Genomic DNA, 23,363 nt, shown 5'->3' with positions numbered 1-23,363 from the left:
TCATTTATTGCTTAAAAAAGTAAATTAATTCCCTTTCTTTAATCCCTTTGCGAATTTGTATGCATGATTTAGCTTTGAAGTTAGAATTTTCTGCTTGTTTATAACATTTTCATTGTGATTTAACGTGTGAGAAGTATTTTAAATCTTGAAATTCTGGTTTTAGCACCAAAACCTGCTCATCCTGAGATGCTGGGCAGCAGCATGGTGTGGTAGCACCAGCACAGACTTCTCAGCAGACACATCTAGGTTCAAATCTAGACTCTGCCACTTGACGCTAAGTGACTTTGGAAAATTTTTGTGAAGGCTTTACAGATGTCCTCATCTGTAGAATGGCATAAAAATATCTACCAATCAGGATTGCTAACAAGAATAAATGCCTGGGCAATACGGAAAGGGCTGGAAGAAGAGTGGGTTCTCAATCCAGCAACTGTGCTCCTTGGTATTTACCCAAAGGAGCTGAAAACTTATGTCCACACAAAAACCTGCATATGGATGTTTACAGCAGCTTTATTTATAATTGCTCAAACTAGAAAGCAACCAAGATGTCTGTCCAAAGATGAACGGATAAACTGTGGTACATCCAGACCATAAAATATTATTCACCCTGAGAATAAATAAGCTATCAAGCCATGAAAAGACATGGAGGAACCTTAAATGCATATTACTAAGTGAAAGAAGCCAATCTGAAAAGGCTGCATACTATACAAGTTCCATTATATGACGTTCTGGAAAGGACAAAACTATGGAGACAGTAAAAAAATCAGTGGTTGCCAAGGGGATGGGGGGAGGCAGAGATAAGTAGGCAGAGCACATAGGATTTTTAGGGCCATGAAACTACTCTGTATGATACTATAATGGTGGATATATGTCATTATATATTTGTCCAAGCCCATAGACCATACAACACCAAGAGTGAACCCTAAGGTAATCTATGGACTTTGGGTGATTATGATGTGTCAATGTAGGTTCATCAATTAAAAATTAAATAAAGCAAAAGAAAAATAGTGGGTTCTTAAAAATTGTTAGTTTCCTCTCTACCTCTTTACCCTAGGACATGGCATCCAACTTCTTTGAATGTCTGTCTCCTCATATACCACCTGGGGATAATATCCACCCTCTACCCCTGACTATTTCATAAATATTTTGGCAAGTTGAAATGCAATCATAAGTAAGAAGGACTTCTGTAAATTAACCATTGTGTTTAAATATTTCATGGAATTCTATTTAGCTCATCATATCTTACTTCAGAATGCATTTTCAGAAATTGTACCTGTTATGTGTTACATTTCCTTAACATTTTTAGGAGTCAAAAGCTCTGAACAAGTTAGAGAGCCTTATCTATTTCAACAAAAATGAACTGCACAATAGAAGCACCACAGGTGACTTTGCTAGTTGTTACTTTTGATAAAGATTTCACTCCAGGCGCATTAAGTAAACAAGTATGGATTCAGGGAAAGGAATATATACAGGAGGACAAAACAAATATTAAAAATGAAATTTCAACAAAATTAGCTAGCTGGGGTCAAGCAATCTCCTAAATATAGGTACCATAAATTTGAAACATAAATATGGATGAACCATAAATATGTATGTATGTGTGTGTGTGTGTGTGTCACCTTGGATATGAAAACAAAAACAGGGTCGGCCTCAGTGGCCTAGTGGTAAATGGTTAAGTTTGGTGCACTCTGCTTTGGTGGCCTGGGTGTGGTTCCTCAGGTGTGGACCTACACCACTTATCTGTCAGTGGCCATGATGTGGTGGCAGCTCACATCCAGAAAAAAGAGGAAGATTGGCAACGGATGTTAGCTCAGGTATTTTACTTTTGGTTAAAAAACACTATTAGAATCACAAATATCCCTCTCAGAAGGCTGTGCCTTTAGCTCGAGTTCTGAACTGGGTTAATTCAGGCTTGATCTGCTAATTTTGTTGATCTTTAATGACCACAAGCTGGGGACCAGGCATTATTCATATACAGAAAGAGTCTCCAAGAAATTCAGACCTTAGGAAATAGATACCAGACAGAGGGGAAAGTAGCTTAAACAAAAAATGCTACCAAACGACAAAGATTTAACAAGACTTGTCCAATTGCTTTTGCTTCATTCTTCTTTCTTAAGTATAATCTTCAAATTGTTCAGAGGGAATTGGAGGAAATTATGTTTTCAACACAACAGCAGAAGCTGAGGAATGAGATGGATTATTTTCCTCCCTTGAAGTGTGACAATGTGGAACGGCAGAAGCGGCAGCCGCAAAAATGATCTTCAGCTCCCCAAGACAATCTGGGCACAGGATGTCACGTTTGTGCTGATCGGCACTGCACAGTGGCTGTCTGGTAGCCCGGCTCTCTTCTGTGGCCATCAGCACTTCCATTCTAACTGCCAGAGCTTCATTACCAATTGTGTGAGAGGGGGTTGCGTAACTGGTCCATTTCAAAATTTCGCTCTGAATCAGCAAGCTGCATTTGTGCACGCAGCTTAAGAAGCATTCCAGGAAAAAAGGAGTATCATCTACCTTGTACTAACAATACTGCTCTTAGAACTGAGAGATGAAGAGATGTTGATTAACCACAAAGCCCCAAGGAGGGTGGGGACCATATGGACAGTGGCCAGGAAACAGGGCACTGGGCGAGGCATCTGCTGGTCCCAGCCCTGACAAGAGCTGCTCTGTCCTGCTGATGTGTATGGATCTCATGTAGCCTTCCTGGCTGTAAGCTTCCTTAGGAAGTGACATATTTGTGCTATTCCAAAAAATCTTCTGCCCCACACTCTGAATAAACCCTTATCGAATGCTTTTCCAAGCTTTGGAGCTTCTATGCCTTGGTGGAGTGGTCTCGGTTCTTCCTCTGCTTTCACATTATGCTTGCACTAAGCTACCTGTATTAGTTTCTTTGGGCTTCTGTAACAAATTTCCACAAACTTGGTGGCTTAAAGGAACAGAAATCTAGTTTCTTATAGTTCTGGAGGCCAGACATCTGAAATCAGTATTAACAGGATGAAATCAAAGTGTCAGCTGGGCTGTGCTCCCTCTGGAGGCTCTAGGGAAGATCCCTTCCTTGCCTCATTCAGTTTGTGGTGGCCACCAGCATTCCTTGGCTCGTGGCCCATCGCTCCAATCTTTCAGGCCAGTGATTTCAAATCTCTCTCTGCTCCGTCTTTGTATCGCCTTCTCCTCTGTGTGTGTGGGTGAACTTTCTCTCTCCCTCTCTCTTATAAAGACACTTGTGATGGCATTTAGGCCCCAGGTGGATCATCCAAGATAATCTCCTCATTTCAATCTTAATCACATCTGCAAAGACCCTTTTTCCAAATAAGGTAATATTTGCAGGCTCCAGAGATCAGGACGTGGCTATCTTGGTGGCTATTTTTCAACCCACCACATGGCCTCACTCAGGGCCAACTTTGAAGACCCTGGACCACTTGAGAATTCCTTTATCAAGGCTCCTCCTCTGTGCCTTTATCTGGTGTTCAGCCTCAGTTCACCTCCTGTCCTTCAGCCTCCAGACTCGTGTCCCAATATCCATCCTAGCACTGGTTGTGTCTTATAAAGTTACCTCCCACTAGAAAGTTCTGGTAATTAGAGTGCAGAGGTAGGTAAAGTTAACTTTCCTTATGGGAAGTAAATTCTGAAAATAGTGAAGCCAAGTTTTCAGCTACAGGTGAATAAGAAAATCTTGGGTACAGATTGATGTCTGTTCCAAAACAGAGAGCTGACACCGAATCCACTGTCTTCTTTGATGATGTTGCTTTTATGTACACAGTCGATGTCCTCAGCTCTACCTCAGCCTCAGCAGGTGAGGGCCTGCATCAAAATCTTTCGGCACCCACCACACCTAGCACAGGGCTTGCTTTGCTTTAGACACAGCCCGAATAAGGGGAGGGTGCCTGTCTCTCTTTGACGGGTCTCCTGTACATACACCTGCTGCAGCTTATAGCTAGCCAGCCTTGGATTCAGACCTCTGCCATCTACTGGTTGCGAGATACTCAGGTAATGAACATTTCTTCCTCTGCATAATTGGCATAATAATAATTATTTTTCCAAGTAGTTTAAAACAATAAAGAGAATATATAAGGCATCTCTAAAACATCGCCAAGAGTGAAGTAAGTGTGATACCGGCTCAACACGACTTGACACAAGGGAAGGCATTTTGTAGAAAGGGAACCATATTGTACCTATGGATAACCTCTAAGTAATTAACCCAGCTGGGCATTCTCCAGCTCATACGTAGGCTAGATAACAAATAACTGAAACATAAAGAAAACTGCATGCATTATGACTTATGACCCTTGCTTAGCTTTAAACCTCCCAGCTGCCATAAGACAGTAACTTTGTTCTTTTGAGTTCCTTAGAAACGTAGCGACCCCTAGTCTATGGCAGCAGACAGACAACCTTCTTGACCCTCTCCTCCAACAACCCCCAGACAGAGATTCTATACTGGCATACATCATCAGAGACAGTTAAGAGGTCTAGTGTGGCATCCCCCTAGTGTAGCATGCCAGATGGTATGGTGACCTCCAGTCTGCAGCACCAGTTGGTTAACACTTTGCATTCCCATCTCTATATCTCACTAACCCTATATAGTTGCTTCAAGATTCTGTCTTCTCTTTAAGGTTCTTTAGGACATGAGTCTACCATCTTCCAATTAGCTGGCCTTTCGCTTAATAAAGGTCCTTTCTCTACCATTGTCTTGCCTCTGGATTGTCCTGTGTCTTGCAGCAAGCAGATCATGCCCTCTGTGCAGCAATAGGTGCTTAAAAAAATCCACCTTTCTTCTATTCTACTTTCACAATACTTCTGGTTCAACGAATGTGTGCATTTCCCACAGCAAGCTATTCTGACACTGTCTAGAGTTAGCACAAACCCCACAGGTTAAGGGTTCAGTCCCACATGACTGCCCACCCTGCTACTTTCAGATCCAAATCGCAAGTCCAGGTTGTCACCGGTGCTTCTTTCTGACCTACTGGCTATAAATAGGGGGTTCCCATGACCCTCTCCTCAGGTTTAATAACTTGCTAGAGTGGCTCACAGAACTCAGGAAAATATTTTATTTACTCGATTACTGGTTAATTGTAAAAGGACACAATGCAAGGACAGCCAGATGGAAGAGATGCAGAGGGCAGGTATGGGGGATGGGGTGCACAGCTTCTATACCCTCTTCAGGTGTGCCACCCTCCCAGCACCTCCATGTGTTCAGCAACCCAGAAGCTTTCCCTTTGGTTAGGGTTTTTAATGGAGGCTTCATTACAAGGGCATGATTGATTAAATCATTGGCCATTAGTGCAATCTCTAGCCACTCTCCCCTCCCCAGAGGTTAAGGGGTGGGGCTGAAAGTTCCAACCCTCTAACCACGTGGTTGGGTCCTCTGGCAACCAGACCTCATCCTGAGGCTATCCAGGAGCCCCCAGCCACCAGTCATCTCACTAATATACAAAAAAGCACTTATCACTTCCACTTTGGAGATTCCAAAGGTTTTAGGAGCTCTGCCAGGGACCAGGGATGGAGACCAAATATATATCTTGTATTATATCACAATATCGCAGTGCTCAATAAATGGTAACTGTCATATGGTTATTACCACCATTGTATCTCTTATGGGAAATAATGAATATTAGCTGGTAACATTAAGGCCAAGACAGATTATGTAAAACAATAAAAATGAGAACCCAAACTTCAGGGATAAAATTAGATTCAGGAAATAAATAGCTGTGGCTTTAAGAAGGTAGCTGATCCACCAGAGAGAGTGGTTTTGAAAAGGGAAGCAATGTTGGGGAAGGTCATCCAAAAGATGTGACTGCCAGTTGACCTATGTGTTGGACCTGGGCCACTGGGGGGCTCCCCACCCGCTCCCATCTTTGGAATGTGTGCTCCTCTTGCCTTCCCCACTCCCAGAAGCTGCCCCAAGGAGGCAGCCTTGAGACAGTAATATGATGATTAGACTATCTGGACTGGGTATGAGACTAAACGCAGTTAAGCCCCCCTGTGTGGGACTGAACTTAGTTAAAGCTTCAATATAAACTTTGAGGATTTGGAGGGTGGGTGTGGAAATCTACTCATTTTGCCGCCACCCAATTCAAGCCTCTTAAGTAAGTTCCCTTGCTTATTAAACTTGCCACCTACCAATCTGGAGTGGCTTGCCTCTTTTTTTTCTTCTCTGGGTCTCTCCCTGCCCTCTGAGACAGGTTTCAGATAACACCTGGGCAGCTTTGGGGAGGTTGCATAGCAACAGGCAAGAATCCCAGGCATGTGTGGAGTGATTGCCATCTAATAAGTACAAAAGGAATTTATTGGTAGAGAGTCATTAACTCTGAGAGAGAATGAGTATGATGGAAGCACCTGAACTCTGCAGAGAGCAGGCTATCGATTAGCTCTAAAAAAGGCTTCTCTTTCTTGGCTCATTCTTCCCTGAAATGGTATCACAGAAACTGCAATTACATATAAAGCCTAGTGCTGGCCTCATCTGCTCCTCCGGTTCCCAGTTCTTCCCAGCAAAAGAGTTACAGGAAAGAGCCACAGCAAGGTGAGGTGATCACAGCACCTCGGTGCTGCCTTGAGAGGGGTGGCGTCTGGCTCTGGACCTCACAGCTGCACAGAGAATAAACCTTGTCCCTCTGAGATGAGAACACCCTGGCCTCTCGTCCTGCATGTTGGAGCCTATAAGAGACTGACATTGCTTGACTTAATGAACTTGTCTACACTCTCCTTTTTGACCTGGTTCTGTGGCATTTATCACATTCTTCTAGCTCTTCTTTAGAATTCAGCTTGTCACTTGCTTGATTTGTGATACTAACTAGTCCCCTCCTGTTTATCTAAACTCCTTTTAGTGTGTCTTGTTAGGGCTGGAATGAATGCCTGATGGAATCTGCAACTTAAACACACCTCTGTTTAAGGTCACTAGAGAATGAAGACACTCCTAACGATTAATTCTTTCCTTCCTTCCTCTCCCTTCCCTTCCTTCTCTCTCTCCCTCTCTTTCCCTCTCTCCTTCCTCCTCCTCCATCTTCCTCTTCTTTCTCTCCCCTTCTCTCTCTTTAACATAAGCCCCTCATAATAACATCCCAGCTACTTTCTAGGATCCCAGTATCTTGAACCAATATGGTTACCAGCAAACGAATACCTCTATAACAGTGCTTCTCAAGCAAGGGTCATTTTGCCCTCTGGAAACATTTGGCAATGGTTGGAGACATTTTTGATTGTCACAACCTGGACTGGGGACAGGGGGCAGGGTGCTACTAATATCTAAGTGGATACAGGCCAGGGATACTGCTAAACATCCTACGATACACAGGACAGCCCCCCACAACAAAGACTTACCCAGCCCTAATGTCAACAGTGCTGAGATTGAGAAAGCCCGCTCTATAGGTCCATTCTCCCGGGCAGCCTCAATACAACCAGACACTGTGATCTGAGGTGTCAATGTGTTGTCTGGAGGCTACTGTTGTACTGGTGAAGCACTCTTGGGAAAGCCGCACCACTAGCAAAAGAACTTTTGGGTGACCTACCTGGTAACAAATAAATGAAAAGCAATAGGATATATTGGAGTATATGAGGAAGTCATTTGGTTTAAAACTAATTTGGCCAGACATCGTTTTTCCAAAAAGGGCCTGAGGTGGCCTGTGAGCATGCACTGTATATCTGCTTTAAATATTTACTATGTCCCAAAGGCAGGAATGATGCCATTAAAGATAGGGATGTAACTTCCCCCTATACAGGCATTTCTTTAAGGATAAGCATCTCTTCCTGGGGACTAAAGATTAACTACTGACCTGCTGTGCTCATCCTGTGACCACTGATTTGTTGTGCCAGCAAAGCAATCTCATGACCATTGTAAAGGAGACATTCCTGTCATATGTGATGTATGCTTTGTGTTCCAAGATGGTATATAACCACTCTGTACACCCTACTTCTTTGATGCCCTTCCTTCCTTGGGGAAGGAAGTCCCCGGGCTAGTCCTCAGATCTGGCTGATAATAAACTTGCCCCAATTTTGATTTATAGACTGATTACGGATTATTTGAATCGACAATAGCATTCTCTTGAACAATGCTTTGGGACTTAGTCTTACCAAATAATTAAACACAGAACACACCAGCTTTGTAAGAAACACTGCTATCTGGGGAGAAAATGTCCTCTCACTGCATACCACAGGCTCCAAGAGCAGAACCACAGAAACCTGTAACAGTTTTCCTGTATTTATTCTAATAACAAGGCCACACAGCTCTCCTTCATCACTGAACACTGGATTACTGCTAATGTGACGTCATTCCAGGCAGACGCATGGAGCTCCAGCTGTTGTCAGCGGTTACCTGGGTGGACAATCCCTTTCATAGCACTTCTTCTGTCTCCCGTTGGGCTGTGCTTCTGGGTCACAAAATGTAGCCTTCACCATCCCGTGGCCCTGCTTCACACAATGGGCCGTCTGGCGGCGGATACCTGGGATCAGGAAGAAAGGGTCACACATATTGAATCCTGAGCCCACATGCTCCGTGTCAGGTGAGGCACCTGGTGATGTCCAGTGCTTATGGCTAATGGGAAAGTTGTCCATGAGTTACTTGGTTTTCAAAGTAGGGATGAGGAATGGAGACATCTCATCCACCCATGCTGCAGCTGGCAATGGGTGAAGAGATCTTTTTTAGGAAGGAATACAGGCAGTATAGGTAGACTAATATATAATCTAATACATAGATTAATTGAGCTTTAGACACAAGACTAACTCATATATGCCAGGTAAAAAACAAAGTGAGATTTAAATAATGAAAGCAGATATTATCACCAGGTGTTACAATTGCTACATTGTTAGTTTAATAAAGGAATGGAGGAGGTAGTGAGTCTTATTTTTTGGGATGAGGAAGATTGGCCCTGAGCTAAATCTTTTGCCAATCCTCCTCCTTTTGCTTGAGGAAAATTGTCGCTGAGCTAACATCTGTGCCAATCTTCCTCTATTTTTTGTATGTGCGATGCCACCACATCACGGCTTGATGAGCAGTGTGTAGGTCTGTGCCTGGGATGTGAAACCATGAACCCTAGGCCACTGAAGCAGAGTGCACAAACCTAACCAGTATCCCACCGGGCTGGCCCAGTAGGGAGTTTTATATTAGTTGGGGTTAGTAAACTCTCAAAGACCAGAATAAAATTCAAATTAATGTTGTGAAATTTGAGAGGTCAAGTTTTTTCAAGCAGAGGGTTTTGATGGCAGACATTGATAATACTGCTGCCTTCCAAAACCAGGTCGGAAAAGGGAGTAAGAGAAGCATGCAGGGAGTGGAGAGTCTACAGGCAAACCAGGCATATCTGTAGGCTGGACTTGACTTTGGATATATAAGAATAGCTAACATAGGGGCCAGCCCCACAGCTGAGTGGTTAAGTTCTTGTGCTCCGCTTTGGCAGCCCAAGGTTTCACTGGTTCAGATCCTGGGTGCGGACATGGCACTGCTCATCAGGCCACAGTGAGGTGGCATCCCACATGCCACAACTAGAAGGATCCACAACTAAAATATACAACTATGTACTAGGGGGATTTGGGGAGAAAAAGAAGGGAAAAGAAAAAGATTGGTAAGAGTTGGTAGCTCAGGTGCCAATCTCTACAAAACAGAAAAGAATAAAGAATAGCTAACATGTAGGGCTTACCTTGTCTCAGGCACTGTTCAAAACTGTGTGTGTTTGTGCATGCGTGTGTGTATACATACATATATATATCTCAGACAAATATGTATATACATATATGTATATAAATATATATATAAAATATACTACCTATTATCTATTATGATATGTAATAACTGAAACCACACAAAACTTAATGAAGACAACACTATCATTATTGCTATCTGACAGATGAAGAAACTGAGGCACAATGAAGTCACACTGTGCTCTGCTAATTAGGACATGCGCATCAGCTCCCCTAATTAGGACATCATTAGCAGAGAACTTAGAGGAGTGGCCAGAATCTCATGGATTGAGAGCTGAAGGGACTGAGAGGAAGAGAGTCACCATCTCTCTTGAGAGAGCTAACACTTCAATGTTAAATGTGAAACACTGGGTGAGAAGACTGAAGACTGAGACCCCTAGGGACAGAGCGATCAGCTTGCACGAAGGTTGGCACCCTGAGCTCTCAGGGCATCCAGGTCTTGAGTGAGCTCCTTGGTGTACAGAACTCCAAAATTGAAGAGGCCACGAAAAAGCCATGAGTCCACCAAAAAGCTGGTCACCTCCCCAGTTTAGCATCAAAGACATCGAGGGGATTCCCCACAGCATCAGAGCTGGCAGGACCCACAATGGGGCCATCTCTCCTACCACTTGTCACCTCATGCTGGACCAAGGACTTGGTCCAGCCAATCGCCCAGGCTGGCTCGCATACCCAGATGCCAGAAACGGCATCTTGCCATTTAAAAATGTCAGAGGGAGTTGCAAAACAGTAAGTGAATCCTTTACAATGAATCAGCAATATTTTTACTGTTAAATAAAACAATATTTTATTCTTTTTGAAGAGATAGGTAACATTTCAACCACTTAACAGTTGAGTGCGCAAAGGAAAATTAACAACGTGTCAGAGTTTCCCTGTTGAATTAACGGTCATGGTGAACACTAATCTTCCATTCTCCTGGACCTTGAGTTCTCACATGACAGATACACAGCTAAGTCCAAATCTTCTGACAAGGAACCCCAACCCAGCAGGTGGACTTTCCCCATGTTATAGGAATGCCACACCCGACCAGGAGCTTCCTCCTCAGTTCTGGTGCTGTGTGTTCACTGGGAAAAATTTAATTAATAATTTCATCCTTTACCAATTTCTGGTTAAATAAATAAAACAAAGAAAAGCCAAGAGTCCTGGTTCTGGTCTCTACTTTTCCTTCCACCCGTTTCTTGGCTAACTGCAGAGAAATGAGAGCAACGACATTCCGACTGTTTGAGGGCAGGAAGCTGAGCTAGTTGATCTCTGGAAGTGTCTTCTACATTTTAAAATTTGTAATCCACGAAGGGGAGACAAAGCTAAAGTTTGGTTGCTGGAAACCTTGGGTAATGAGAGGATTCTGGTTAATATAATTTTACAATTAGGAAATTATTTGGACTTATATTATGCATTATATTATATTAGTTCATATTGCCATATCTCTATGGCATGCATATGGTATATGTACATGGTAAGTTGTATTTTCCAAAGATGGCTGCAACAATAACCTCTCACCCAGCATGCTCTTCTGCAATGGGACCATGCCATCCCTCCATCAAGACATGGTGTCTCGTTACTCTGGCCTTGGACCAAATGCAGGAGTGATGTTGCTTGAGTTCAGAGACTAGGTCATAAAGGGTCATGCAATGTGCATCTGATTCTTTCGGATCTCTCACTCTCGGCACTCTCCAGCTGCTAAGGTGTAAGAAGCCCATGCCCTTGGAGGGGCTAGGTACAGGCGCTCCAGTTGACAGGATCCCAGCCTTTAGTCATCCAGCCCAGGTGCCAGTCATGTGAGTAAAGGAGCCTCCAGATGATTCCAGCCCTCAGGCCTTTGAGTTACCCCCAGCTATCCTAGTCTTCCTAGGCCAGGTGCCAAACATCATGGAGCAGAGACATGCCATCCCTATTGTGCATTGTCTAAATTTCCGACCTACAGAATCCATGAGCATAATAAAATGAGGCTTGTTTTACCATATTAAATTTAGCTTGGCTTGTTAGATAGCATTAGTAACTGGAACAGCACTCAATAAATGTTAGCCTTCTTCAGTTCTCGAGTCAAGACCCAGACCTGCAATCCAGCTTGGTTTGCTAGTAGTCTAAACACTATTGATATTGATTTTTCATCTTCTCCTCTCCTGTGCTACACTTCTTCTGTTTGTCACTCCAGATCCACTCTGCACCTGCTCTGAACTCTGGGAAGTGGATCCTATGGACTGCTGTGGCTTCCAGTTGGGTTTGCGAAATGGAGACACTGTTTCTTTGGATAACTGCTCCCTCCCCTCACTTCTTCAGTCCCAGCCACAGTAGCCTCAGTTCGCCCCACCCTCACTGTTAATGGGCAGGGGTAATGGATTACCTTTCTTAGTTTCCCTAAACCCTACCTACACCTTTGAAAGTAGCCAAGTTCAATTTGGGTGTGCCATATGTTTCCTGTAGGGGACTCTGATTGATAACGGCTCCTTTGCAGTAAAAACTCAACTATTAATCTTGAGCGACATACTCATTAATTAACTCTGTAAACCAATTGCTGGAATAACAGAATCTTTCTTTGACATAGGCTATTGTAATACCTCTACAGAGGGGGTTAGAATCAGGCCATCCTTTTAAGGGCAGGGATCATGATGTAACAATGCAAACACAGAAAGTGTAAGAGATTAAGCTCAATCTATATGACCTAGACCTTTTCCTGGAAATTAAAGGAAAAAAAATGATATTGGTGTTTAATTTGGTTTGCCTTTTGTATCTTTCTCCTACACACTGAACACAGCCCCAAAAGAAATTTTAATTAATTAAACAGGCCAGTTAATCAATATTTTATCACAGCACTAAGTTAGCTGCTTATCTGGAAGTATTTACTTGAAAAGGACATTAAGTAGAAATCAATCACACTCCAAAACATATGAGAATCAAATTAAAAATGTTATTTTCAGGGGATTTGTGTGTGTGTGTGTGTGTGTGTGAGGAATATTGGCCCTGAGCTAACATATGTTGCCAATCTTCCTCTATTTTGTACGCAGGATGCCACCACAGCATGGCTTGATGAGCAGTGTGCATGTAGGTCTGTACCCTGGGATCTGAACCTGTGAACCTCAGGCTGCCAAAGTGGTGCATGCAAACTTAACCACTATGCCGCTGGGCCAGCCCCTCGAGAGATTCTCACTCCTTTTTTCTGTGTAGCAATGAAAATGTCACCATGCAGCTGTAAATACTTGGTAAATCTTATTGGATACTGGGAGTGAAAGATCAATTAAGAGCCTTTACTTTTAACAGCTATCTTCATACATCTTTAAATCTGATTATCTTAAGTGGAAATTATGCTTTGAGATAAAGAACAAGTAAAGTTCCTTATGTCCAAAAAGAAAACAAAACAATGACATAGCTCTTCATATTCTCAATATAATATTGAGACCATAAAATAGAGGGAGTGTTATATGGTTAATTTAGTTCATATAAGATTTTCCTGACTCCGCCACAACTAGAAGGAACCACAACTAAAATATACAACTATATTCTGGGGGGATTTGGGGAAAAAAATTAAAAAAAAAAAAGATTTTCCTGACTCAAAAATTCAATATAGGAAGGATATATAGAAAACAACTGAAAACTTAGCTCATTGTAATGACCTATGGCAAAAAAATACATTTTCTATTATTGTTAAACTTAAGATCAAAGATACTTAAGGCACTGAATATTTAACCACATCATCTGAAAGAGATTCAGAGTACTGAATACCCAGTCTTTAAAATACTGACAAAGAACAAGGTTTTTTCTTTATAACCATTTAAGTAAGTACAAGTTAGGCAATACAAGTTAAACTTTACATTAGCACATAAATTATACTTTTCCTAAAATTGGATATAACATTGATTTTTATAATGTAAGATAACAATTCTGTGAATCAGTTTTGGGCACTGTCACTAAAATCCCCCTAAATAGACAGAAATTACATTAACTTCACAAGAAGAAGGGACGAGCAGGGGTTGTATAACCATCTGTCCTGTTGACAAGTCTACCCTCACTCTACTGACTTTCAATTTCAGTTCCCACTAAATATTTACCTCGTTTTTTCTTGCTCCTTGGCCCCTTCATCTTTGATTTCCTTGGTCAATGAGTTCAGATCTATGCTTCATAATGAGGGCTCAGTCAAGAAGAACTTAAGTCTCACCACTACAAGAGCTCAAACACACTGAAGTGTGTTCAACAACAACCACAACATCAACACTAACAACGACACCATCGGAATCAGAAAAGATTTTGATTCTTACTTTCAACACTTAGTTGCTGAGTAGCCTTGGGCAATCTTCCCACCCTTCTTCAGCTTCGTTTTCCTTGTCTTCAACCTCATGAGACTATACTATCAGCTTGTTGTGAGGATAAAAATGATGTATGTACCTTGACATGTATGTGATGTATCCTGAGATGATGTACCCTGAGTCCTGGCACAGTGCTTAATGCATATCAGGTCCTTGAGAATTATTATTTATTTATTTATTTTTTTTAAAGATTTTATTTTTTCCTTTTTCTCCCCAAAGCCACCCCGGTACATAGTTGTGTATTCTTCGTTGTTCTTCGTTGTGGGTTATTCTAGTTGTGGCATGTGGGACGCTGCCTCAGCGTGGTCTGATGAGCAGTGCCATGTCCGCGCCCAGGATTCGAACTAACGAAACACTGGGCCGCCTGCAGCGGAGCGCGCGAGCTTAACCACTCGGCCACGGGGCCAGCCCCGAGAATTATTTTTTAAACTGAATCTGAAGCTTCCTTGTAACTCACTTACTCAATCATGGGTCATTAACTCCTTCCACAACTCTGCTTACTGAATGTTGTGACATTAAGATTGGCTTCACACTCTGAGACCAGGGAATAGAGCAAACCCAACTCGTCCAGTCCTCACACTCCTATGATGCAACATCCTTATTGCACACAACTGAGCCCTCATTTTTACAATTCACTTTTTTCCTAGCTCGAAAGGACACTGACACTGATTTCAACAACTACAAATATTAGTTGGGTATCAGTTAATGAGGTTTGATTTTGTTATTATCCATTGCTGCAACCCACACATCTTAGAACACTGGTAAGACTCAAAGCCAATAGTTTTCCCAATGAACTAACTGCATAAATGGGCTGTCATGGTCAGGTGTAACATAAGAAATGCTCAAATAGGAGCACTGCTGGTGGTTTAAGAACGTCCAATGGAATTAGGTAGGACAAGGTTCTGTTCTACGAAGGATCCATTTTCAAAATTTAGCACAATCAAGAAGTATCCCTTCCTGCTTATAACTCCTCCTCTGCAGCTACTGGGTACAAATCAGGCAAAGCACACACTTAAAGAAAATCCGAGGCCTGCAAAATCTCACGAAACTCACGGGTTAACAAGAAAAGCGGGCAGTCAGCACTGCACAGGGCACACTGACCAAAATAAGCCTTTGTAGAAACAAACTGAGAAATCCTGAGAAAGTACTTTACTAGAGAACAAAACCAAGAGCCTGGAAATAAGGGAGGAACTAATCTCTGCTGGCTGCATGTGGTACAAATGGGATGGGACTGAGAAGACCAGAGGAATAAGAGACAATTAAATTAGGCACCTTAGAAAGAATTCCATTAATGATTCCACATGTAAGGAACTTGGAAGTAGCCACTCCATCCTTACAACAAGTAAAAAGCTGAGCAGACTGAAATATCAACAGTTCTTCTTGGATACAAGAGAGGAGAGGGCACAGGGCCAACTGTTGTCCCCAAACTGGAGAGACAGAGAGGTGAAGACAACTTCCCAGAGCAGAGACTCATGAGTGGACCACCATGGGAACCAGAATTTCACCAAATTAATGTCAGATACCAAACCACAGATCCATGAACCCAGAAAACACCAAGCAGGATAAATGTCAAAAAAACTACACCTAGGCATATCATTTTCACATTATAGACTATCAAAGATAAAGAAAAAAATCCTAAAAGAAGCCAGAAGAAAAAAAAAAACCCTTACCTACAGAGGAAAAGGCGAAGAATTACATCTGACTTCTCAAAAATGGTGCGAGCAAGAAGACAGTGGAGTGAAATACTTAAAGCGTTGAGGAAAAAAAAATCCACCAACTTAGAATCCTGCACCCTGTGAAATTATCTTTCAAAAGTGAAGGAGAAAGAAAAACTTTCTCAGACAAACAAAAATTGAAAGAATTTGTTGCCAGTAGACCTGCTGTGCAAGAAATCTTGAAAGAAGTTCTTTAGAGAGAAGGAAAATAATATAGGTCAGAACCTTGGATCTATGTAGAGAAATGAAAAGCATTGAAGAAGCAATAGGTGAAGTTTAAATAAAAACTTCATTTTTCTTACTCTGAATTGATCAAACAGATAATAGTTTGTACAAAATAATAATGCCAAGAATATATTTGATCATGCATGCTTATGTATATATCATACATATATATATGCTTATGTATGCTTATATAAAAGTGAAATGAATGACAGCAACAATACAAGGGATAGGAGGAAAGAACTAGAATTATTTTCTTGTTACAAGATACTCGTATATCCGTGAATTGGTATGGTGTTATTTGAAAGTGGTTCTGGATTAGCTATAAATGTATATTGCAAACTCTAGGGCAATCACTAAAAAATAGTTAAGTTAGCTACTCTGGCTAAGGGTTCTCATTAGTTCATTAGCGAAGAACAACTGGAAGGTTATCAGGTTTCCACTGTATATTACTTGTAGATTATTTTATATACTTATTCATATAGTACTATACAATCCTCATTCCAGAGCATATGCTTAAATCCATCTCAACAAATCCTCCTATTATCTTTATGAAGTCCCACACTTAAAAAAAAACCTTTCAGATATTGTTAGAGATCAATATCTGGACTTGATCGATCCTACCTGACAATTACAGTGGACAAAGCCAGATGGATTAGCACCAAGATGAGTGCAATTTTAAAAAGTCAAAGTATCTGATTCTGATTTTCCAAAGAAGTGAATTTTGCCTTCTAAACATCAGTCTACGGTCACACATCAGGATCGGAGTGGCATATGTGCCCCTATTTATGATTCTCATGCTTTTTCAAGGTTATGTGGATGTATCTCAAACTATATGGTCACTTTGAACTTTTAGTGGGAATACAGTCAGATAAACCCTAGAAGAATTAGTTTCAGTAAACACAAATATCTGTTCTCTACATATTTATTTCCAACGAACACAATCTAGTTTCTAAGACAGCTTGGAACAGCTGGAGCAATCTCCACGAGCTTTGCACGGTCTCTGGAGTTTTCAGTATCTGCCTTTTCCTACTAGAACATAATGTTCCTAAACAAAGGGACAATGACTAAATCCCAGAGAGAATTCAGCCAAGTGGGGTGGAGGGAAACTTGAAGTCCAGAGAAGACAGGAGAAAGTGTTCTCCCTTTTGTGCAGGCCACTGTTATATTTATAGACCTAAAAATACAGAATAAAGGAGACCACAGAGCACACAATCGGCAAAGGCCACATTCAGAAGTGATGACCCATTGTCTAACAACAGTGCCATTACTGTGAATTTTTATAGGACACAGGAAATTTTGTTTAGAATGTATTACAACTGACAGAGTTCTGCAGGACCTGGGGTGCAATGGGGTGAAAATGTGGCTTTTACATTATTATGATAGTGATCTTGAGTTTTCCCAAAATATTTTGTGGCTTTTACATTATTATGATAGTGATCTTGAGTTTTCCCAAAATATTTTGTGGCTTTTACATTATTATGATAGTGATCTTGAGTTTTCCCAAAATATTTTTTATTTCTGTGTCAAGCCATTTCTGCAGCCGTTTCTTTACAGATAATCCATTGGTTGAACTTTCATGGTTGATCTTTTGATGAGTGACTCAGGTAAATATTTTCCAAAAAGCCTTCTGCAATGGATGGTAGCACTTGTTATTGCATTCCTTTCCACCTTTCCTCAGGGATAGCTAGTCCTAAATTCCCCCAGAGTCACCCCAAAGTCACTCCCCATGGACAAGGCAGGAGTGAAAGCAAACGTGACTGAGAAGACAAAAGAATGGAGACTGGCACAGAGAGAGGACCATCGCTGGTATATTCTGAGAGTCCTCTTTACCTCTGAAAAGTGGGCTGTGGAAAATAAGCTGGCTTTGATGACAATTAGCTAAATTTACAATATTGTCTTGCCAATGTTTCCTATGATTCCTATGGATTTCTGATCTAGAACAAAGATAACAAAAATTTTTAAATAGTCGAACTTAAAAAAATAACATCTTAGTGAATTTATCCTTAAATAGCCTTTGCTCCAAATGCACAAGAGTAATACGTAAAATATAAATATAGAAAAAATATTCAATTATAAAATATAAAGATATAAAAAGAGAAAACTAGGGGTCGGCCCCGTGGCCGAGTGTTTAAGTTCGCGCACTCCACTGCGGGCGGCCCAGTGTTTCGTTGGTTCGGGTCCTGGGTGCGGACATGGCACTGCTCGTTGAGCCACGCTGAGGCGGCATCCCACATGCCACATGCCACAGTTAGAGGGACCCACAACTAAGAACATACAGCTGTGTACCGGGGGGCTTTGGGGAGAAAAAGGAAAAAATAAAATGCTAAAATGTAGGTAAACATCCCTGCAAAAGGGTGAGCAGACCTTGGCCAGAAGCAGACAGTGGTGCTCACGTGCTCAGCTCCAGCAAAGCTGGAGGACTTCAAGTGCTCCACGTGAAATGGGAATGACACCACCCTCATCACCAACTTCTTAGAGCCCCAACTCTTGATGAGTTTCAGGCCTGGGAAGGTGGCAAAACAAGGACTCAGCTTCTCACCCAGGAACTCCGCCAAGCTGCCTGCGGGCTCCAGGACAATTTCTGAAATATCTTCAATGTCACTATGAGCCAGCAATTCTGAACAACCTGAACAAGTCCTGTCCTGAAATGAAGCTTCACAGCGTGGTCAGGGAAAAACTGCAAAAACACTAGAAAGAGTGGGGTGCACAGAGAAAGAAGGGAGGAAAAGGGCATGAAAGAGAAAAAAGAAAAAGAAACTAAAAGGAAATCACATTCAAATCAAGCCTGTAAATTATAATTCCAAAATACATAAAAATTTTTATGCTAAGAAAGGCAACAAAATCATTACAGTAGGAATCCACTCTGGATGAAATAAATTTGATAGGGCAGTGCTAAGGACTGGATGTCCCCTCAAAATTCAGAGGTTGAACCCTAATACCAAGGTGATGGCATTGGAGGTGGGGACTTTGGGAGGTAATTAAAGTTGGATTAGGTCATGAGGGTAGGGCCCTCACGATGGAATTAATGCCCTGATAGATGAAGAACCTGCAGCACAGAAAAGCTCCACAAATTACAAAGTTAAAATCTGGCTAAGCTGGGATTTGAATCTGAACAGTCTGGTTCCAGAGTCCATGATCTTAACCCATGAGGGCATACCAATAGGATTATCTATTACTTAAGAGTGAAGAAGGAGGTCATGGGGCTGGTCAAAATTTTATACAATTGCAGGAAAAAGCTGACCGCATTTTTAAGGGAAGGTGCTGATCCCTCAATAGAAGAAATAACAGAAGAAAAAATAATGTGAACGAATGAGAAAAACTCAAAGTGGGAAGGAAAAGGAGTACCTTTTGACCCATATGGCCAGGGAGAAATGTGGAGAAAGACTGAGGATGAGCTGCCTTCATGCACAGACCACACCATGCCCACTCTAACTACTTGACCTGTGGGCAACCTACCTTTTAACTCATGTGAGGGTCCTACGTGAGGACAGGAGCACGAAGGGAAGAATTTTCCTCAGCTAACCCAGGTAGAAGCAGTGGGAAAATATCTTGGGAAGCAAGGACAGCAATGTACACAAACTGCTGTTATTTTTATTTTATGCAAAGTTGCAGAGAAAAAAAAAAGAGGGAAAGTAACTCAACTCATTTATGAGGCTAGTATAACTTTGACACCCAAACTGGGCAAGAAGAGTACCAGAAGAGAATATTAAAGACAGATCACATTCATGAATGTAGATACAAAGGTCCTAAATAAAATATGAGCAATCAATAGTGTATGTAATATACATACAAATTTATATCATATTAAGTAGACTTTATCTAAGTAATGCCAGTACAGTTCAGTAGTGGAAAATATATTCATGGAATAATCAAATTAGTAGATTAATGCAGAAAAACTAAACGACCATCTCAGTAGATGCAGAAAAATATTGGGCAGATTCACTACTCAATTATAATGAAAGATGTTATAAACTAGGAATAGAAGGGAACTTATTTTCCCTAATAAAGATCGTCTGAAGCATTTCTGTTAAACTAAGGAGAAAGGGATAGATGCCCTTTATCATCTATTGTCATCTATTCCATTCAGCATTGTATTAGAAACCCAAGTCAGTGCAATGAATCCAGAAAAACAAAAACGAGGCAAAATGATTGGAAAGGAGATAAAACTTTCCTTATTATTAAACAATACAAAAATTTGAGAAACTCTACTGACAAATCGAGAACTAATAGTAGAGTTTGGCATGGTTGCTGGATACAAAATTAAAGTACAAAAATCAACACCATTCTTATACTTATCCAAGGAGAAAATAACAAATAATTCTTAAAGAACCTGAGTAGAGAGATACTGTGTTCATACGCAGATAAACTCACTGTTTAAAAGGTATCAATCTTCACATAAATAACCTATACATGAAATGCAATTCCAACCAATATCCCAATTGGGATTTTCTTGGAATTCAACAAATTGACCCTAAAATCTAACGAATAAGCAAAGGCCAAGAATAGGTAAGCAGATGCTGAAGAGAAAGAACTTGGGGAATTTTAAGAGCACTTCTTATAAAGCTGTAGAAATCAGAGAACTAAATCCATGGAACAGGATAGGAGCTGGGAAACAGACTCACATCTCTAAGCAAACTTGACAGACGCCAAGGAGCAGGGGCTGTTCTAGTCAGTAAATTTGGTTGGAATAGCTAATTATTCATCAAGAAATTAGGTCCTTACTTTATACTACACACAAAAGTAAATTTAGGTGGTTTAAACTCCTTAAGTAAAATTAAAAATATTAAAACTTTTAGAAGAAAATACAGTGTCATCACGACTTTGGGATAGGAGAGTATTTGCAGTTAAGAACCAAAAGCAGACTATGAAGGGAAAATTGATGAAATTGATTATACTAAAATTATAACACTTCTGATTAACATGAGTTCTGCTTAATGTAAGTAAGACAACATAAACCAAGTTTAAAGGACGAGCAAAGACTACAACAAAGGCTTCTGCTTTCTCTGTTCACAGCACCCTCAGGGTTTTAGTAATTTCTTCCTGGTGACTCTAGGCCAAATGTAACACCTAATAGTTCCATTCAGTCAAGAGTTAGGTCCCAACTTAATAAGTATTGATGGCCTAACCACTTAGTAGCCATCTGAAAAAAAAAAAAAAAAACAAGCACATTGAAAAAAATAATAATATTCTTGTTTCACTTAAAAATTAACTTACTAATGAGATGTGCCATCCATTGGACACTGCATAACTTTTAAAGTCTTGGAATGAGAGTAGACACCATATTTCCTGTTCTGCACTGATTTTCACGGAGTACTTGATTTTTATCACGAGGTACTGCACAAAGACAGGATGTCATCGAAAGAAATGTAGGGTGGTCGAGTCTTGAAACTTTGAACTACCTTAAGCTAGCAGTTCACCTGAAGTCCAAGAGATGTTAAATACTGCTGTGTTTTCCTTTAAAATTTCTCTGCGTTTCCCTAGAAAATTTAAAATACTTCATGGCAGCCCTTTAAGTTCACTGATTGACTCATACGATAAGCACAGACTGTATGACCCAGGAATTCTACTTCTAAGTACATAAATTACAGAAGCTCAAACACTGAAGGAATAAGGCAATAATTATAAGGTGTTGATTACAGCATTGCAGAAATGTTTATAATTGCAAAATAGTGAAACGTATAAATAAATGGCTGTATATTCATACAATGGAATCGTACGCAGCCCTTCAAGTGAATGGACTAGAGCTGCTTTCATCAGCGTGGATTTATCTCAAAGCATAACGCTGAGTAAAAACAGCAAGATGAGGAATGATACATGCAGTACGATACTATTTATAGAAAGCTTAAATGCCTGAGAAACAATATTATATAAAGTATATGGCTATACACATGTATAATAAAAGCATTTAACCTCTCAAATGCATGAGAATAATACACAGTGGTTTCATGACCCTAGTTAACTCTGGGATAAAGGACAGGGAGTGGAGTTAGGGAACGCTCTTCAAGTGTATTTGTGAAATTTTTTTTCTTTAAAAAAGGAAGATTGAAACAAACATGAATAATGGTAAGATCTGATAAAGCTGAGTGGTTGGTATATAGGAATTGTTATTATGGTCTCCATTTTGCTGGGACATTTGAAATATTTCCCAGTGAAAGAGTGTAAAACTAAAATACTACAGTAACAGTAAAAACAAAATAAATGAAATAAAATGATGGCTACTACCAGTTTGCAACTCTTTTACTATGGGAATCAAGTTGCTAATTAGCTTTTAACAGTATCATAATATTTATACTCTTTGAACCTTAAAAGTCCATCTACAGATTAACATTAACAAGATCCTTCTTTACGTGAGCCCAAAGATACTCATCAGAAGATGATGATCGAGGCCAGCCTAGTGGTGCAGCAGTTAAGTTCACACGGTCTGCTTCGGTGGCCTGGGTTTGCTGGTTCGGGTCCTGGGAGTGGACCTATGCACTGCTTGTCAAGCCATGCTGTGGCAGGCATCCCACATATAAAGTAGAGGAAGATGGACACAGATGTTAGCTCAGGGCCAGTCTTCCTCAACAAAAAGAGGAGGATTGGCAGCAGACATTAGCTCAGGGCTAATCTTCTGCAAATAAATAAATAAATAAGGAAGATGATGATCAATGAGGAATTGGTTAAAAGAATTTTGCTTTGTCTTGTCAGTGAAACACAATGCATCCATAATAAAAGCGATGGCTACGAAGATAGAATAACACATGGAAATGTACCCATGTTATAGTGTTAAGTGAAAACGTATGTGTGTAAATGTAAATAAATAGATCCATACACACACAACTATATACAACTATGACTAAAAGAAAGAATATTGAAAGGCAATAAAGCAAAATCGTAAAGTAGATGTGTTAGGGTGCTGACTTTCTCTATTTTTAATTTTTCAGTAATGTATTTAATTTACTTTTATAATATAGAAAGTTTTAACTTAAAATAAAAATACATTGCCGAATGAGTCAGTGTTTCACGTAGTCTTCCGTCTTTATATTTAGCAACGTGTGTCCTATGTGCATACTAGCATTTCATTCTCTATGAGAGTGTGGAAGTAGATATGCTGTCTGTCTTCTCTGCCAGAATAAGAGAGCTCACTGTCACTCCAGTAGGCAGTGTGGCTGACATCAGGTGAGCACGTGGACACTGTGACAGTTCCCTGATAGTTCCAGTTAAGGTTTAATAACCAGAATGACGTTAGCCCAGGTAGGCAGAGGTGTTGCTAAAGGCTCAGGCTGCATTAAAACCAAATGGCTGATTCACATTTGGTAAGGATGTGTCATTTCCTGGCTAACTGCCGATGTACCTTTTGATCACTACACAAATCAGCCACTTCTCTTGATTTCCATGCTCTGAAATACTGCATGTGTAATGCAAAGAGTTAATCCCCTGTTGAAATAGAAGAGGGCGGATGGATGTC

General features: G+C 40.7%; 1 protein-coding gene across 3 annotated transcripts in view; it reads right to left on the bottom strand.

Moving 5' to 3' along the window:
- The window catches only part of ADAMTS12 (ADAM metallopeptidase with thrombospondin type 1 motif 12), a 314,813-nt gene that overhangs the window by 55,227 nt on the left and 236,223 nt on the right, over window positions 1-23,363 (bottom strand). For all 3 annotated transcript variants that reach the window (XM_001498142.6, XM_070246349.1, XM_070246350.1), the window contains one exon: window positions 8,297-8,423. In XM_001498142.6, the coding sequence (XP_001498192.3) occupies window positions 8,297-8,423 (127 nt within the window). The remainder of the gene's footprint in view (window positions 1-8,296; window positions 8,424-23,363) is intronic.

Source organism: Equus caballus, chromosome 21 (assembly GCF_041296265.1).
Source record: "Equus caballus isolate H_3958 breed thoroughbred chromosome 21, TB-T2T, whole genome shotgun sequence".
In the NCBI taxonomy this organism is placed as follows: domain Eukaryota; kingdom Metazoa; phylum Chordata; class Mammalia; order Perissodactyla; family Equidae; genus Equus; species Equus caballus.
This window is presented reverse-complemented; position numbering and strand designations above follow the sequence as displayed.